Source organism: Centruroides vittatus, unplaced genomic scaffold, assembly GCF_030686945.1.
Source record: "Centruroides vittatus isolate TY-2023 unplaced genomic scaffold, ASM3068694v2 scaffold_435, whole genome shotgun sequence".
Lineage (NCBI taxonomy): Eukaryota > Metazoa > Arthropoda > Arachnida > Scorpiones > Buthidae > Centruroides > Centruroides vittatus.
Genome location: NW_027122708.1, coordinates 1,719,556 through 1,739,812, shown reverse-complemented (window position 1 = coordinate 1,739,812; position 20,257 = coordinate 1,719,556). Strand labels below are relative to the sequence as shown.

The window sequence follows — 20,257 nt, the reverse complement described above, 5'->3', positions numbered from 1 at the left end:
TTCCCGTCACCTTTCCCTAATTGTCAACGTTGCCTTCTTACCTGACGGATTTTCGGATGGTATTCCTATTTGTTGCCGTCACAATGGACACTCGTGGCATGTTTCGAAAATCAATTTTCGTCAACCTTCAGGTTTTAAAAGGTAATTTGTCCTATCGTCGTGTTTACCTGCTGGCTACGATCGGGGGAGGAAGGGGAAAAACCGGACGATGGAGCATGCGCCGAGGCGAACGCTTATACCGGGTTGATAGTGACGTAACGAGCACGTGCCAAGTTTTGCGTGGGTAGCGGAAAATGGCATAAGGTGGGAGGTCTTACGTAATCGTCGTGGACATGCTGAACCGAAAGACAGGTAGCGACGTAAATAAAAAGCGATGATAATCTCCCAAACAGGAATGAAACGATATGTTTATATTCCCGATATTAATACCAAATGCGAGAACTGATGTAGATTCAAATTGTAAATAAATAAAACGAAGTAGTTTAAACAAAATATCAAAAATAGCATATTTCACGACGGTACTGTACGTGGCCAAATTTTTCTTTACAGCGTCATCAAAAAGTATATTTTTCGGATCATACTTTGATTACAAACAACTATTCTACAGTACAGTATAATCATCGATTCTATTTTATTTTCGTAAAAAGCTTAAAAATATACAACATATTTTTAAGGAAAAAAAAAAAATTGTTATAGTATGTAGTGTGACATTTTGATTGTTAAGCAAATGGAAACAATATTCATATTATGTGTACTGGTATGATATTTCACATTTATTCTGACACATTTTGAGGTTATTTAATTCATTATTAATTAATAAAATAGATGGATTATGTGTAATCTTTAGATTATTTTGGAAGCCTATTGTCACAAATTTTAAATGTGGCAAAGAAATAAATATTGTAAATGTTTTATGGAATTATATTTATTAAATTACGTATCTGTTAATATTGGTGGCACTTTCGGGATTTAATCTTTGAGAGCTGAGCTTAATGGATGAAAAAATTTTTCACCTTATGTGACCTCTAATTCACAAGTAGCTTGGGAATTGAAGACACCACACTATAAATAAAAAACATGAATTTTAACTAGGAAAAGATTTTTGGAAAATTTTCTAGTGTTACTTCCTTTTTTCTTTAGGGAAGGCCAGAGCCCCTTGGTCCCCTATGGGTGTGCCACTGGTTAATATATTCACTTTAATTAATATAAATAAAATATTTCATTCATTTCATTTAAATCATATTCATTTTATTTATTAACCTACTTTAATCCTTTTCAATTTATTAAATGGTAATTATATTAACAAAATTTTAAAAATATTTTAAAAATTAAATTTGGTAGTTCTTGTTGTGCCAAATAAACATCAACTAAGAATACTTACAAAAGATCAACTTAGCTTCAATGAACTAAATTATGTCACGATTATGGAATTAACTTCTGCTGTGGAAAAAGCTGTCAAAGAATATGAAATAAAATGTCGCTTACAGAATTGAAATTACCAGTAAAATTAAACTTTGTAAAGAAGAATGGCATTCAAGGCTTAGTTATTGCTGCATTCAAGCTGTACTGAACATTATTCGACAGTTTTCTCAGAGATATGTTGATGAAATGTGTGGAAATGAAATGAACTTGAAAAAATTCTAAGTCAATACGAATTATGTAAAGTCACAATTCCAATTATATTTACATACTACAATGCGAAATTAAATTTATTTATATATAAATTTAATACACCATCTTGTCTTTATCTTGTTTTTATTTCAATACACTAGCTCAAAATCTAGAACATATTTGGTATACACATCAGGGATATATTTTATTGTCAATAGAGAAATACTAATTTAAAAAATATAATATGCTGCTATATGGTCACATCTACTTTTGATATCAATTTCCTCCTTTTTAACTGCTAATAATTCTTGTTAATTTATAGTTGATTCATTAAATGTATATATTAGGTTCAAAGAACCAAAATGCTCATTGAGTAGGAAAAAAACAATCAGAATGCATTGTGGCTTTATACAAATGGCCATAAGAAATTTTACATTCTGGTTGCTTATGAGGAGACTTGTTCTGGCATTAAAAAAAAAATACCATAATATGAAATTCATGTGGTAACTTAAGAAATATGACCACAATATATCACAATGTATTGTTGCAGAAAAACATGAGGCAAAATGCCTCATATTATCACATATGCATACAACAATCTGCTTCACTGAAGAAGAAGAGCAGAGTCAGTTCAAAATCAACTCAGTCATTTGTCAGTTTTCATCTGACATCACATCAGCAATTGATTGGTACCATGCTTGCAATGAGTTTACAATTACTGACAACTTCATCGACATACATGATATGCCCTCAATTTTACTAGATCTTCAACCAGCCTCAAATATAACATCTGGAAGTAAGTAGGGCTTTATATGCTGCAATTGTGAGACACTGCATTGATAAAAAGTGCAAATATCATTCAAAGATATCAATCATAATTTTAAGTACAGTAATGCCCCGAACTTACACAATAGGTGGGACCGAGCAATAACTGTGTAAGTCGGGGTATAATTTCGCATATAAATACATACAAATTATTTTTAATTGGGGCCAGAGACTAAAGGAAACAATAATTTAGAAAAAAAATGTTTAATAATATTTTAGATAATAAATATATATAACAAATTATATTATTAAAATTATAAACCAAAGTTATTTTGATGTAGAAGGCTTCATAAAATCTAACAAATTCATCTGATGGCTCAAAGATTTTTTTTCTCCTACAAAATTTCCTCGTAGCATGCTAATAATTTTTTTATTTCTCGTTTTGTACAAGAAATGTGCTCTGCGTTGGAGTATTATTTTCTAAAATTTGTAACCCTTTTTCATTTTTGTATCGAAGTCTTTAATAATGTTAACTTTACATTCCAAAGATAAAGTTTTTCTTTTCTTGTTTATGCAGAAGAATCAGTTCTACTTTGTTTGGATGACATAGTAGAGTCTCTCAAGTCTCCATTGATATAGCAAACACAGAAATAAATTGTAGCTATGTGTCGATTCCATGCGACACGTCCGAACATGTAAGCTGAACAATAGTGTAGGGGGAGAGTAATCAAGAGTTGCGTGGTGCTCAAACAAAAGATGAATCGATGAGATTTAAAAATTGCGTACCTCCAGGTTTGCGTAAGTCAGGGTAGCGTAAATTGAGATATTACTGTATTGTTCTAACAATTCCTACAAAAATACTGGAGTTTGGCTGTTGCTCTTAATTATTATTCATATTTAGTTGTGTCATGAACTCTATATTTGCTACTATAGCATAAACAGGAAACAATCATGACTCATTGTGGTATGTTTATATGTGGTCATATTTTTAACAGTCCTCACATGAATTTCATATCATGGTATTTTTTAAAATTCCATAATACATTGTGGTTCTTTGTAAGCAGCCATGTTGCAAAATTTCTTATTGTTACTGCTTTTGTAAAATCACAATGTGTTCTGGTTATTTTTTGCACTCAATGTGGATTTTCTATCTTTGAGTCTAACACATATATAATGTAGTATGCATCAAAAATTAGTTCCATTATTGAAAGTATTAACTTTTAAAGTAACTAATTGTGATATCATGTTATCTTGAACAAAAAATTTTTGATATTAACTTATTAAAATGTATTTATTAATTGTTTTAAATGAAATAGAATTTTGCAGATTGATAATGATAAAATTAATGCTTTTTGCCAAAAATTGTAAGCTGGATAAAATATTTTAAACAGAAAATTATCAACATTCTTTCTAAAGAAGAAAACCTTATTAACTCAATATATTATTATTAATTTGTCATCTCACTTGTTTATTTTATTATTCTGGCAAGAAGTTTATTAATAGTCTTTGTGTTGTCATTTATTTACATAACTTGCCTTTTACAAAAATGTTTATAAAAAAAATTTGAACACCTAATTTAATCAAGTTCAAATATTACAGATTTAATCAATATGTAACATATTTAAAAAATGAAAAAATTCAGCATTTAACTTAAAAATAAGTTGTACTTCTCTGTAATGCAATTCTAGTCTATTCTTGCAAAATATTGCAATTTAGATATTTAGTGAATGTATTTGATTAAACACCTTAGACATAGTTTCTCTCCCAAAGAGAAAGTTTTATCCTTGATAGTTTCTTGCTTATGCATTATTCAAAATCACATCAAAGAATAGCATCATTTATAATCTTTTAAATGTAATATTTGTACAAATTAAATGTGTTTTTTATATGTTTTTGCTGAAAGTACTTATGTATTGTGCCTACTGTTTTTGTATATTTGTACCTGTACTTTTATTTACAAAAGATTTTAATTGTGTTTGAAGAGAAGGCATTTGTTAATATAATTTTTGTTTTTCACCATTAAAATTGTGTATTTGGAGAGTTACTTCAATACATCATTGTAAAAAAATTCTCGAAATGTTTCTGCACAAACTCTATAGAAAAATGATGTATTATTGTTGCATATGGAATGTCCTCATTAAATCAAGAGGAAATGTGTAAAATGGAAATTAGTTTTTAACAAGTACATTTTTTAATACAGTAGTATTTTCTGTAGCAAATATAATCATTTCAGCTTGTAAGCTTATTATGTGCATTTGACCCAAATTGCATAAATAAAGGGTCCAATAATTAAAGAAAAAAAATTTAAATATAGGTTTAGTTTCTTATTATACAACATATTTCATTTTCTTAATTGATTTAAAAATTTTTGACATTGAAATGTTTAAATAATTTCAGACAAACATAGTTTTTCATTTTCACTGCCTAAAACACTAAATTATAAATTCTATACAAAATTTATTAACATACTTTGGAATTTCATCTTCACTGCCAGCTTTAGGAGTGCTACTTCTTGATACTGTCTCCATTGGATACTCTGCTGCACTAACACTTACTGTCAAAAAAATAAACATTAATGTTAAAAAATTCATCAATTATAAAGAAATAGTTATAACATGTTTATTATATAGTTGAGAATAAGTCATAGTGTAAAATTTTAAAATGAAATTTATTAAAAAAGTATACATTTTCAGAATTATTAGCATAATCTAACTAAAAGATACAATAATTTTAAAAGTACAGTAGAGCATCAATTATCCGACCTCCGATTAACCGATCGCGTTCTAGTCGGCAAATTCAAATGTCCGCTAGTGATGTGGCGCTACAATATTTGGTTATGTCTTGGCTACTTTAATATTATTTTTGTTAAATTTTTGCATGTTTTAGCTGGCAGCACTGGCTCGACCATGAAAGGGAGGCTAGTATTTAAACCAGGCCTAATACACTATACCAGCGCTGTCCAACTTATCATAGCCCGCGGGCCATATTTTCTTCACCAAACATTTCGGGGGCCAAGAAGGTTGATAAATGAAAAGTCAGTTTATGTTAATTAAAAAAAATATTTTATTTATACTAAAAAGAAAACTTTAAAATATTCGTAATATATTAATGAGAACATTGTGGCCGTAATTTTCATATAGTAAAATAATTTTAATATTAATAATAATACTTTAGTAACATAAATTTATTCATAGTAAAATGTACTTGAGAGCCGTAAAAATAATTTGGTGGGCCGCCAGTTGGACAGCCCTGCACTATACTAATAATGTATTTTTTCATACTTTTCGGTTATCCGACCAACCCCAGTCCCCAATTAAGTCGGATAATCGATGCTCTACTGTAATAAATTTAATTATAAAATTACCATCTTAACCATAATTTTGTTATTTATAGAATATTTTATAAATTTTGTTTCAAGAATTTATATTATTATATTTATAATTTTAATCCAGTTGCTCAATAGTGAATAACCACATTGAATCTGAAGAATTATACAAAATGTAAATTGTTTTTACATATCTGTGTTTCTTTTTAGTTCCTTAGAAGAGGAAAAACACCAACCTTTTATTTTTATTATTGAATACTGAATAGCAAATTAAATTTATACATAAACATCTATTATAATATTAAAAAACTACTTTATTTATTAAACCATATTTATTATATACCACAAATGTGATATGTTCTTTACTAACAGATTGATATTCAGTATTTATGATGTGGAGAAAAAATGTTTTAATGTTTTATACAATATTAATTTTAATATGATAGTGACTGATGACTACCGTATTTTATGGACTATAAGACACACCTGAATTTTGGAGGCAATTTTTTGAAGAAAAAAGTGCGTCTTATAGTCCGTAAAATATGGTAACTATTGCCACCAATGAGTTCCATAGCATCATTAGCAATAAAAACATTTGTGAATTTTGTCATGATCATAACCATGGCAACAATGTTCCTAATAGTTTAATGTTTTGATTTGTTTGGAGTAGCATATGAATATGCAACTGTAGTCTTGTTGAGAGACTTCAAGTTTAGATTATACATGCCCAGAAGTTTTGGAATTATCTGCTTCAGAGAAGATAGAAGGTTAAACGATTTTATTTTGTTCATTTTAAATTAATTAAAACATTATAAAGAAATATCTGAAAAGTTTGTTGCATTGAGTATGGTGGAGACTCCAAGAATTAGCAGCAATTGTTTTACATGAGAAACTGAAATAAATCTTGTTACTGTTGATATTCTTTGCTTAATTATTTCACTCATTTGATATTAACTTTAACTCATTAGATATATACTATATTTCATTTTAATGTTGTCATTTATAAATCATTAGTGATAAAGACAATCAAATTATAATAATGATTTGTTATGGTACTTTTTAATTTATATATAATGTTTTGTAATTGTATTATATAAAAAAAACTAAATTAATTAAACAAATCTAGTTTTGATTTTTTATCTCTGGATTTATAAAGAAAGCCAAAACATATTTCTATAATATATATTTCAAATAATGCACATTTTTTTAATTTAAAAATTACTAGCAATATAAAAAGTTTATTTTTCCATCATAAAATAATAAATTGCAATTTACAGTAAAAACAAATATATTGTTAGTAATATATGATAAATCTTTTATAAAACTATCTTGATTACCAGTGATGGAAAACATATCTGTAACATATTCTAGACAAAATCTTAGGTCCATGGATTAATTAAACAGAGTATAACAAAATGCCATACCAATATTTTAGGGTTAGATTCTAGGGTTAAGTTTAGTTTTAGTCTTTTGTTCTATTTTCTTCTAGAACTTTCCTATCTAACTCTTTCCCTGTGGGTGGAGATGATCAATTCTTGGAACAAAAGAAAGAAAAGAGGCCTTGAGGGCCAGGGAGTGGAGAAAAGGACATTTTGCTGGGATCTCAAGGAGGAGAGACTCCAGGTTGTGAATGGCAACAACTGGAGAATCAAAGATAGTCTGAGGAACCAAATTAGACTATCATAGTTATGAAAGAAACAGAAGCATCAGCAAGATGTCAGAATTAAATTAGCAAAGCGGACGAGAGCTGAATTTAGTGTGACATCCCACCCAAGTCATGGATTACAACGAAACTCAGGTACCTTATTCTTTATTAATCCCTATTCTTCTAATTTCTCTGCTCTATCTATCATCTCCTTTCTTCTCTAGCTATTAAGTTAGTATATAAGTATTAGTTATAGCAGGGATGAACAACCTTTTCTGAAGAACGGCCAGGTTAGAATTAAGTTTACTGACCAGGGGGCTGGACCATTTTAAAGTAATTAGACTCTGTTGACACAAGGAGTCTAATTACTTTAGCTGTGGGCAGTGTTGATAATCACCGGAAGTTTATGACTTGATGCGGTTTGAAATAATTATTAAATCCAAAACTTTTTAGTGCGATCGGCTTCCTTTTAGTCATATGACTCTATTCCAGCTATTAATTTTCTTGGTCCAACGTAATCATTAAACATTTTTTCTATTGTTAGTCTATGGAGGGACTTTGTTGTAAATACAGCTTTTGTACATTCCTTTTTGAACTCTGATTGGTATCTTCTAGTTTGAATGACATTAATTTGACGAATAAGCGTCTTTTCAGAAAAGATTGATTCAAATTCGACTATACCAATCAGAATCTAGAATGTAAACAAATGCTAAAAAATCGTTATTTTCGTGGTTTTTCAGTGCTATTTTCACTTATTTTTTATGTTATTTGACGCTATTTAGACGAATAAGCAAGTTTTCTGAAGCATAAAATTGAAAATTTCCCGCCAAAATAGAAACTTCCTGATAACATTGGAAATGACGTTCTGACATCATTTTATTCTATTTGATTCTTCTAAAATCATTATAATAGTATGTATTAGACTTAAAATATTCGATATCTAAACCAGAAAGTGGGTTAGCTAGAAATAGAAGAACTTCAACCCCCCCATTTCTCACCTCAGGGAAAGTCATAAAAACAGTTGGGTGCTAATGACTTTGTGAAAGGGAAAAGTTCTATACATAGAAACTTGGTAAGAAGAGATTTGGCCTGTACCGTCCACAGCCGCATAAACATTGAAAGGGGGCCGTATATGGCCCCCGGGCCGCAGGTTGTGCATCCCTGGTTATAGTTTTTCGGATATTATCTGTACAGTACAGTACATATATGTCGCGAATGATATATCCGTTGTACAGCTTATACTAATGGTTAACAGCAGGATGCCGCTGTTAATCATTAGTATAAGCCAGTGGTGGGCAAACTTTTTTAATGGGGGGGCCACAAAGTTTAAGAAATTCTAGAGGAGGGCCAGAATTATAGAAAAAATGTATTTTGTGTTAAAGCTTTTAATGCATCTATTATTCTACTAAGTAGAATCTACTTTATACTTCTCGACCGTCAAAAACGTAATTATAGCGGGCCATATACTATCCATGTCGATGGACCCTCGGCGGGCCGGATTAAATACTTTCGCGGGCCGTACTTTGCCCATCACTGGTATAAGCTGTATCGTAACTGTTGACTGAGGAGTTGGAATCCATAAAGAACTAGTTCAAAATACACAAAATAAAAATATTGTTACTAAGTATTTCTTTCGTATGTTTTCTTTGTCGGTCTACATACATTTTGTGTGAACATCACAAGTATTTATCCATTGTATCAAAGACAGGGAAATATTAAAGGAAAGTAATGTATCAATTATGGTATCAGGTATAAATGGAGTCAAATGCTTGGCTTATATCTAAATAAGCAATATAATATGACTCGTTTGATTCAAAACAGTATGTTCAATTTTATGTTGAGTCCATATTAAGTTAGAGACAGTTGATTTGAATTTTATGCTATTGTGCTGGTTACAGTTTAAATTGGAAGTTATATTGAAGTATAGATAATCATATAAGCATAATTTGAATAAGACTGGAGGAAAGTTTATAGGTTAGTATTTATTTTGTTCCTTCTTGGGTTATAAGGTGAGAATATTGCACATTGGCAAGAAATAAATGCAACCTGGACTGATTCATTAAATAAATAAAAGAATATTGAAGCAAGTATAGCAAGAAGGCCTTTTTTTATGATTATGCTGGGGATTTCATCTGGATTGAAACAAGAGAGCTCTGGTTTGGATATAGCACTATGTACAGTACTTGCTTAAATGTAAATAGACAATTAACAATATGTAATGTGGTAAAACAGGATTGCATAAAGAAAAAATTCTAGGATTTTATAGAGAGCTAAGATTATCTGCTTTCTAAATCATGGTATACCTGACAGACAATTCGAACAGGGAGTCTGGGTTTTTTGTATATTCTTCAGTTTAGAAAATTTAGATATGTTCCAGAATGTTTCAGGACCTGAAAACTGTAAGATGTAAATAATTAGTGAAGTGTTGATAGTATTTAGCAAAAATTTTTATGGATGCATCAGAATACAGGTAACCCCTGTATAACACCAGTAGCGTAGCGAGGGGAGGGCAAGGGGGTCTATCATGCCATGGGCATCACTCGCAGAGGGGTGCCAGGGGCATGAAGGTAATAGTAACTATTCGTAATATATTATAGATATTTTAAGATAGGTACTACATTCTATTATTATTTGTATTATAATCTTATTACGAGGTAACAGGCAGTTAATTTCAGGTTCTAAGTCAAATTTTATATTAGGGTCTATTTCATTAACAAGTTCTAGAATCTGGTTAGTGTTTATAATGTTACTATCGTAAACAATGAAACAGTCATCCACATAGCATTATAGGTCTATTATGCCCTTAATGTTTGTAACCTTCTTAACAATGTTGGTCATGCTAAGATCAGCTAAAATGGGGCCTATTACCGAACCTATTGGGATGCCATCATTTTGCCTATAAAATTTTCTATGGTTATTGAAGTAGTTATTTTCCAACACTAGGGTTGTCATGTATATGATTGATTGGTTACAGTTATAGGTTTTCAAAGTTTCTAAGATTCTGTTATGCTTTATTGAGAGATGTATGTTGCATATGTCAAGGGAGGCTAGCCTATTTTTAAAATTTATATATTTTAAAATTCCATACAAACAAAATTTATTTGAAAGAATCAAATCTATATCACACAATTACGGTATAACCTTAGTACCAGAAAAATTTCCTTGTTTGAATTACAAGATAAACCCACATAATAATAATAAATGGGACCAAAAAAACATAATTTACAAACTCAGTTGCAACTGCACTATTCCCAAATCTTATATAGGTGAAACTGGTAGAAATCTGAAGACCTGCCAATTTAAAGAACACATATATGTGATTAAATATAATAATTGTAACTCAGCTGTTGCTGTTCATTGTAACAACAAGTCATTGTGCCAAATCATAAAGGAAACTGTAAAAATTGTCAAAAAAGAACTACATATGCAAAAAAAGAGATGGTATGAACATCTTGAGATACTTAAAAACAAAGATAGTGTGATGAATAATAATATCGGTCACAAGCTACATAAAACTTTGTACCCATACTTGACCAAGAGAAGCCAAGAAGGAGGTGGTGGTAGTGGTTAAATAATGTGTTAAAGTACGGCAGATTCTCGTTAACTCTGTGCATCGTTTCCGAACGGTACCCAGCAGGGTGCTCATACGTCTCACTTCCACTTCCCCCTTCACTCTTCACTCTTCTACATTTCCCAAATCCCTCAAAAAACCCCTTTTTTCGACCCTGCCTTCCCTTAAGACCATCCCACCCACTATCTCCCCCACCTCAAGATGACGCCTTTCTGATGCATCCTGTTAACTCTACCACTTACAATTTGTGGACCATCCCATCGTGTAAAACTCTACTGTAAATTAAAACAATCTTATGTCCCTTTTATTTTAACAGTGCACTACCTTCACTTCATCATACTGGTTGTTCCAAAGGATTTTTCTATTGTTCTTACCGTAACCAAAATCACAGTTTCCCAAATTTTATAATCTTAACTCAGCATTGTCAGGTATACTGGGGTGTTTTTCCAACAGTATGTACCATGCTGTCATGTTTGCAGTAAGTTCAAAACTTTTTACATCTATGCTGTTTGTTTTTCCCTTTTGTAAATCATTTCCAATTTAATCATTATTTTAGCTTATACCTGTTAATCAATAATCATCATCCATATTTTATCTAATGTCACAACTCCTGCATTTCTCATAATCCATGTAAGTTTCCTAATGATCTTTTACAATTTTGTAACATTACAATAAATTTATGCTAACCTGTATGTAATTTTCCCTATATAGTTGTAACACAAGAGTTGAAAAGGGACATAATTGTCCAAAATGCATACTCAAAGAAATAAAAAGTTTTTCTAAAGCTTGTCCTCCTTTTTATTGATGGTATATTAAGTCTAGCGAAAAAGAAAAGCCACCTTAGTGCTCGTATAATTGAACACAAGACTAGAGAAGAAGCATATCGCATAATATTTATCTTAATTATGAAAATGTAATAGCATGTTTTTTAATTTTTGGAACCTAACCCCCTTTTGTACTAGTTCTTTGTTTCGTATAACACGGCAATTTTTTGGAACATTACTCCTGTATTATACGGGGGTTACCTGTATACAAATCATAAGGGTTCCAATTTTTTTCTATTTAATACACTGTCATCACATCATTACGAAATTTATGGATGCTAGCATTAAACCATTTTTGGTAAAATCAAACAGAATTTTATGTATAATAATAATAACAATAATTGCTTCAGAGAAATGAAATATTTGAGTTGTTCACAGGCCAAATCATTTAACTCCATTCATAAATTCTTGAAATAATTTCTTTTTTTAAAAAGGATTGAATACTGTTATCAAAGAAAGAATATACCAAATCAAATTTTTGTCATGGATAACTTTTGTCATGTCACAATAATCTGGACTAGTTAAAAAAGATCAATTTATTGAACATTAATGTTTACAGGCAACTTGCCATTGAAAAGTTTGCCACAAAGGAGTAAATTAATAAATTTAGATGGATTTTTATGAATTTTAGTTATAGTTAATTCTAATGAAAAGGCAATGTGATCAGATCTAAAGCTGGAAATTGGGTAAGCAGTTGAATACAGATTGTGGCAAAAGATAAAGCAGAGGAATGAATGATGTAGTTGGAAAGGTGACAATTTGCTTAAAGCTGAAATAGTAAATTTTGTTTGACAAATATTGTTTAGACTGTAACTGAAAGGATACTAAATATTAGTAAGGTTAAAACCTCTTAGTACTAAAAGTTTATGCAAATTCATGTTTTTACAGGAAGATAAAAGCTTTATTCCAGAAGCTTTTAGTGTTTATAATATTTAACATTTTAGTTACTATATCCATCCCTAGTTAAAACATACTTTTTTCCTTCTAAATTTTAATTTCTTTTCTATAAATGAGTATTTGATTATACATTAGAATTTTGGAATTTTTACATTAATCGATATTTTCAGCTAATTCAGTTAGAAATCAAAATTGAGATGTTAAGTTTATTGAAAACATACAAATATACCCAAACCCAGTTGAAGGAATAAAAATATTTACTGATATGAACATTTTCATCCATTTCTAATGAACATCATTAAGATGTTATAATGAATACCAAACAGAACAGCCTGGGTTCTGTTCAGTATTCATTATAACATACATGATGATATTAGAAACAGATGAAAATGTTTGTATCTGTAAATATTTTTATTCCTTTTACTGGAATTTGGTTTATTTGTGTGTTTTCATTTTATTCAACCAGTTTTTGAAGAAGTAAATATTAAGTTTATTAACATTTTCTCCATTCAATAAATATAGTTGCCAACTGTCAGTGTTTGGTGTTGACCAGCAGCATTTTGTATGCTCTGATTAGTGGACAGGCTATAAATGATTTAAAAACATATTGTATCAATTTTATCAACAATTATTTCAATAAGTAAATTAAAAACTATAATTTTGGCTGATAACCTACAGATTATTTGCAGATTTTAACTCAAAATTATGAACTCATTAAACAGCATTTTTTGTTTATCTAAAGTTTTTAGAAAATATAAAAAATCCTTTGTGTGCAGACATCTGTGATTATGATTTTTACTGAAACCACCAAAGATGTATATTCATATGCCGTCTTTAGTGCTCTTGTTCATTTTCTGTGCATCAATCTATGTTTTAATTGATATTATTATACATCCTATTTGAATTTTTATTTTAAAAACTGGTAAGTTCCTAATAATTCTTTTCTTTACATAATAATTCTTAGAGAACTATTATGAAGGTTCTATTTGAAGTTAAGCAATTGACTTTCAAACCCACATTAAAAAATGTCATTGACATTAAAACTTTTTCTGTTTAATTATTTTGATTTTAGAATTTACTGTTATCATTATTATACACAGTAATTCACTTCGGACTGAATGTGTACTTTGTTCAATACATCATGATTGCAGTCAAATTTGAATAACATGTAATATATAACATATCCTGGTCAACTGCTTCATCATGAAATAAAGAATTGTTCCATTCATATTTTCATTTTATATGGAGATATTCTATATAAATGTTCAATCCTGCATGAATCACTCTGTATATTTACAGTCTATTAAACAAAAAACAAACTTTTCAGTCATCTTTGATGACTCAGTCTCAGTCTGATGACTTACAAGTTAGTGTCATTGACAATTAAGATACATGATTTGACAATTTTAATGCTAGTAGGCTATAAACATTTGTTCTTTTCATTGCTATAAAGTGAATTTTCAAGACTAAAATAATTTTATGCTTTTAAAATAATAGCCTAGCTTAATGGTGCAAAGTGTACCTTGTTTACACACAAAAGTATTACTTAGGTTTTGATGACAATATTTTGCTAACAAAATTGAAACAAATAAATCAAATAGTGATGATATCACCTTTAGTTTCATTTTTTAAACTCTACAGTATAGAAATTCATTCATATTAAATAGTTTTCAAGTAAGAAGTTAAAATAAAAGTTTGCTTGTTTCTAAATAGCAATTGGATGAATGAAACAGAATTTCAGCATTTTATTAGATGGCCCAACCTTACAATCTATTGGTTCTTTACAATATATCTTTCATTGAATGGGGTATAGTTTTTTTTTTTTACATAAAATAAGAATTGATTGGTCATCATTCAAACTTGTGTAATTGGGTAATGTTATTAAAATTATTTCTATTTAATTTTTTCAGATTTATTTTAGCATTTATAATAATAGTAATAATTGCAAACAAATAAAAATTATTAGACATCCACAAACCATACTACAAATACATTCCACAAACAGTATTGGAAAACAACACGCACAAAATGTACTACGACAGAGCCATAATCACAGATAAAACAATTTACCACAACAGACCAGACATCACACTCATTGACAAACACAATAAAATCACATACATTATAGACATATCCATTCCAAACACTCACAATATACAAAATGCATGCACTGAAAAAATTAGCAAGTACACAGAACTTGCCCAGGAAATAAGGCATCTGTGGAGGATGGATAGGGTGCTTATTATACCTGTTGTTCTCTCCTCTACAGGTGTGATACCACACACTACACAAAAGCCTGGAAACATTACAATTGAATATAAATACATACATCACACTACACAATATTGAATACATGCCACATTGTTAGGAAATTCCTGAATACAGACACTGACACACTTATTTAATTTTAGTTTTGTTTTGGTTGCTATGCCTTGACTCTGGTCCGGCATTGTACAGATTACCCATGACTGTGCTACAAGATATCAATGTTCAAACTTTGCCCTCTTATATCAATAGAATGCAGTGGCGTGCCGTCATTGGAAGCGATGGAAGCGCCGATTCCACCTTTCAATGACCTTCTCTTGTATTTTATAAAATATAAATTTTCATATTTTAACCTACTTTGCATTAATTAAAATTAATATTTTATTATAACTGCATTATGTATCTTTTACAAATTTCTATACTACATGTGAAAAAAAACGATAAGATTGCTATTGTATATTCGAATAATTCAGTGGCGGAAGCAGTGTCGAAACCGGGTCAGTTTCCAATCAGCCAGATTATATAGGCATTGGCACATGCGGTTTACAGAGCACCAACCTCACCCAGTTTAGCTGGTAGAAGCAACACACGCGTAAAGCGTCCAATTTTATATCCCGGACCGGTTCTGAGCTGTTAGCCGCCTGCCTGTCAACTTCCAAGCAGCCAGATTATAGGCATTGGCGCATGCGTTTTACAGAGCACCAACGTCACAGTTTAGCTGGAAGACGCGACACACTCATAAAGCGTCCAACTCTATATCCCGGAGCGGTTGTGGGCTGTTAGCCGCCTGTAGATATTCGGCCACCAACTAATTAATAGTTATTTTTCCAATTCTTTGTAATTTTCGAAAACGATAAGAGAAATAAATGTAGTAATTAACTTTTTATTTATTTATTTCATATTTGCAGACTAAAAGAATTACGAGTCACAAGAAGGCGTCAATTGACTACTACGGCCCGCAGAAAAAACGTAAAATTTATTCTGGCCCACGTTATAAAAAAGGTTGCCCACCCTAGACTAGATTTATAACTTAACCCAATCGATAGGAGTTTACTGGCATGTTTTTACGATAGTTCTGTATAGTTGACAGGAGTTTAAAAAAAAAATCCATTAAAATATTTGATATATTTATTCTGCGTTTATTCCGCTCTTCCATCTTATATTACTTACGGATTTCGATGTTAAACCGGTGATATTACGATTTAGTATGTCCCATCTCTAAGGGGATGGAGAAAAAATGCGTACAATTCTAGTACAGTGTTAAAAAATTAACTGTTACTTTGGCAGCATCATTTACAACCAAATTTAATGAATGAGACGTACAATGGTACAAAAAGCTCTAGAATTTATTTTCCTTAAATTTACGATTTATGTATCGGTTGTCATGAAAATTTCTTTCCACTTCTTCCCCAAGACTACAGATATTCAAGTACAAAGTAACCGGTTTCAACTTATTTCTATTTAAGAAGTAGTTAAACAATTAAGTGATTAGGGAATTAGAAACATAAATAAAACCCTGATGAAAGAGCTGAAATTTTACTTAAACAAAAGCTTAACCGAACCAATCTCTTGCCGAGTACAGTGGGGTCTGATCTCTTCGTAATATTAGATGTAATAAAGACAGAAATTTCTCCAGTTCAATGAGAGTGACTGAAAAGTTGTAAATTTTGGAAATTTCCGTGAACACTCGGTCCTAAAACGAATTAGTTAGAAAACGAACGACGGACAATCTGTTAAGTTTAACATATTTAGATTTTTACAGCTATGGTGAGAAACGTTTAAAATCTACAACAACCTTGTCGTGTCCTTTGAGATATACTAGTGATGCGACAAACGAGGCATTTGACATTGACCGGTATCGGCACCCTCGGGATTTGGCATGCACACACAGCACACCTACCAGGACGTCTCTGATTCCATTCATTAGCCACTCGTAGGGAGCTATTTCACTAAGTGGATTGATTTAAGATTTAAAAAGTAAAGAATATTTTGTTATTTTTATGTACGTTTCTTCACAAAGTTATATTTAATTATAAGTTTCTTTAAAAGTATATTCATACAATTGAAGAATTTTTTGTACTAGGCATGTATATTCATCACACATTTTGTTTTACTAAGTAAGTTTTTCTGATAATTTTAATTTTAGCCCTTATATCTTGGCTTGTGATTCAAAAATTTATTTTAAAAAAGTTTTGGCTCGAGACCATATAATGAAAAAGAAAACATTATTAAAAGAGAAAGACTAATGCCTAAATTAAATATAAATAGGTCAACAAAAAATTTCGACATTTTGACGATAAAAATTTATGATGAATGACGATTCTTTCGTAAAATTGAAGCAATTGGAAATCAAAGCGGAATAGAATTTAACATTGGTAGACAATATAAAATAAATATTGAAAATTATACAGGATAATTACGATTAATAGATATATCTAAATTAATAGATGTTATATGTTTTTTCTCAAAGCAAGAATTGGCATTTAGAGGGCGTAGGAAATTTATTGAATCTAATAACGGAGGTAATTATATTGAACTTTCTTATTTATTAAGTACGTCAGATAATCTATTAAAAATACATTTAAAGAAGTATACGGTTTTTACTGGCTTATCGAACAAACGAATACGAACGGGCCCTGAGGCGCAATTAATTGATTGCCCCTGACAGTCAGCTTCTTACAGAAACACAGCTTCCCTATCATCAAATGTCACGGCACGCCACTGATAGAATGTCACTGTCTTAAAGTTTAATCATTAAAACTTTATTAAGTTAAAGATGTTTATTATTATTAATTTGCTCTGCTTTATTTTAAATTACAGCATTTTCTTATGTGTTATCTTTGATTATTTTACATTTAAATTTTTTTAAATGATTTACAGTTATTTAATTAATATTGTTTGTATACAGAGTTCTTATAAATTCAGTACAGATGTGGAAAGCATCATGGTCCTATCCACATCTTACAATTACTGCTAATATTTAATCTAGCTCCAATAATTCCTTATTTAGTTATAAAACTAAATAAGAAATCATTATAGAAAATTTCAGCTGAAACTTTCTTTTTCTTTCTCTTTTTTTTGAAATTGTATTCTCATTTCAGCCAAAAATATGGTTTATCTAAAGTTTAATTTACACAAAACTTTTTATTGCAGAACCTCACAATATCCCATTTTAATTGTTTAAAAAAAATGCAAAAAATAAAAAGCAAAAATAATATACAACAGTCAACAAAAAGTGAAATACTAATTATTCTAGATTTGTCCTGATAATCATCCTTGAAAATATGATGACCTTAACTGATAAGTGTTTAAAAAAATAACATTTTATAATATTCTGTTTAGATTCATTTAGGATTCAAATTAAATATTTTTTTCATGAAAATGCTAAGTTTCAATTTATCGAGAACACCATTATTTATGATAATAAAAATAAGATTTGATATAGGCATCTAGAAATGCAGATATTTACAAATGAAACCACATTAATATTCAAATTTTTCATAACTATATTTGGTTCATTTATAACTGTAACAACAATTCAATTTATTTAATTTTATAAAACAAATATACAATGAAAGCAAATATTTAATGTAACTCTAATAAATAATCTATATTTATCAATGAGAATAAATTATTCTACTCAATGGATAGTGAGACATATAACACAATAGATGATAGCTAAATATTGGATATATTGTATTCAATCACTCTATTCAAAAGCCTAAACTCCAGCAAAAAATCCTTTATTTATGTAAATGTTTATGTCCACATTCCATTGGACATTATCAGGCTGTAAAATTGGAAAATGAAGCTATGATATCCAATCAGCAAATGACAATGTGTTGGATTCAAACATTCAAACATTGTGGCCCAATTTTCCAATTCTACAGTCTCATGATATCCAATGGAATGTAAATGAAAATGTTCACATAAGTAAATGATTTTTTGCTGGAGTTTAGGCTTTTGAATGTGTAACAATACATTCAAGCATGTATAACAATAGATAGAATAGAATTAGTGGATCTATGACTGATAACTTATCATCATGCCTAAAATGATCATGCCAACAAATATTTTTGATCTGTAAAATGTTTGGTTTTTTTAAATGCAATTAAATCTTCTAATTCAAAAGACATAAAACTTCAGATTACATATTTGAGCCATTGATTTTAAAAGTGGGGCAAGTCCATTTTGTGAAAAAATAGTTAAAGCTAATTTTTATTACAAATTTACATAAAATTTATGTTTTTAATCAATTCACAATAAATATCTTATAATATCAGTATAAATTTGTTACTAGTAATTTATATCGTCAACGATATTTATTGTGGAGTTGATTTTGGAAGTGAGGCAAGTCCACTCTAAAGAAAAATATAAGGATATGATGGATTTATTACCCTATGTACCACCCTTTTATCATGAATACTTTAAAAATCTCCACAATCTAAACTAAGAAATATAATTATATGCATGCAACTTATTACTGAATATTTTTTCTTATTTTATCCACTTTTCCCCATAAAATTAAATTTATTTTTTGTTTTATTGTAGCCTTTTGAAAAAAGTATGAAATTTTGAAATAAAATAAATAAGTAAATAAATAAAATATTCAATAATGTACATGGAACAAATTACGGTGTGATAATGAAACAAAAAAAAAATGAATGTTTTTGAACCCCTTCTGGGTTCTGCATCAGGATCAAACCATTCCTAGATGAAACAACGAAAAAACGTTCGTTTTGTTCATTGTTTCTTTATCACACCGTAATTGGTTCCATGTATGTTATTAACAATATTTGGTGTGGTGAGTAGTTATTTAAAATATTCAATTTTTTGTTATTATTACTATATTCCGTTTAAAGAAAATCAACATTTTCAACAAATCATTGCTTTTGAAAGTGAGGCAAGTCCATTGGCGCATACCAAAACCATGACTTTTTTCATCTAATGTGGATAACCATTATTGCATATTAAATTTACACGAAATAAGACCAAAAAATATAAAATAAGTCTATTACTGCTTGTGAATATTTTTAAACTCATTCAAATGTGAACCATTAAATATCTAGCAATAACATAAAATGGACTTGCCACACTTTCAAAATCAACAGCTCATTTATCAACATCTATGAGTAAATTTGAATATGTAACCAGAAGTTGACTACTAAAAGTAGATGGAAACAAGGCTTGATCTTAATTTGAAGGCACTTTTATCATTTACATTATTCAATATACAAAAGAAACTGAAAATTTAAGGAAATAAAAATATTTCTGGATTGAGACTTATAACTGAAATTAAGTATAAATTATATTTTTTTAAATTCAAATTATAATAGCACAAGTTTGTTATGATT

At 29.7% G+C, this 20,257-nt stretch overlaps 1 protein-coding gene across 10 annotated transcripts in view; it reads right to left on the bottom strand.

Moving 5' to 3' along the window:
• Positions 1–20,257, bottom strand: part of dlg1 (discs large 1) — a 286,896-nt gene that overhangs the window by 44,506 nt on the left and 222,133 nt on the right. For all 10 annotated transcript variants that reach the window (XM_067287114.1, XM_067287120.1, XM_067287116.1 and 7 more), the window contains one exon: positions 4,846–4,930. In XM_067287114.1, the coding sequence (XP_067143215.1) occupies positions 4,846–4,930 (85 nt within the window). The remainder of the gene's footprint in view (positions 1–4,845; positions 4,931–20,257) is intronic.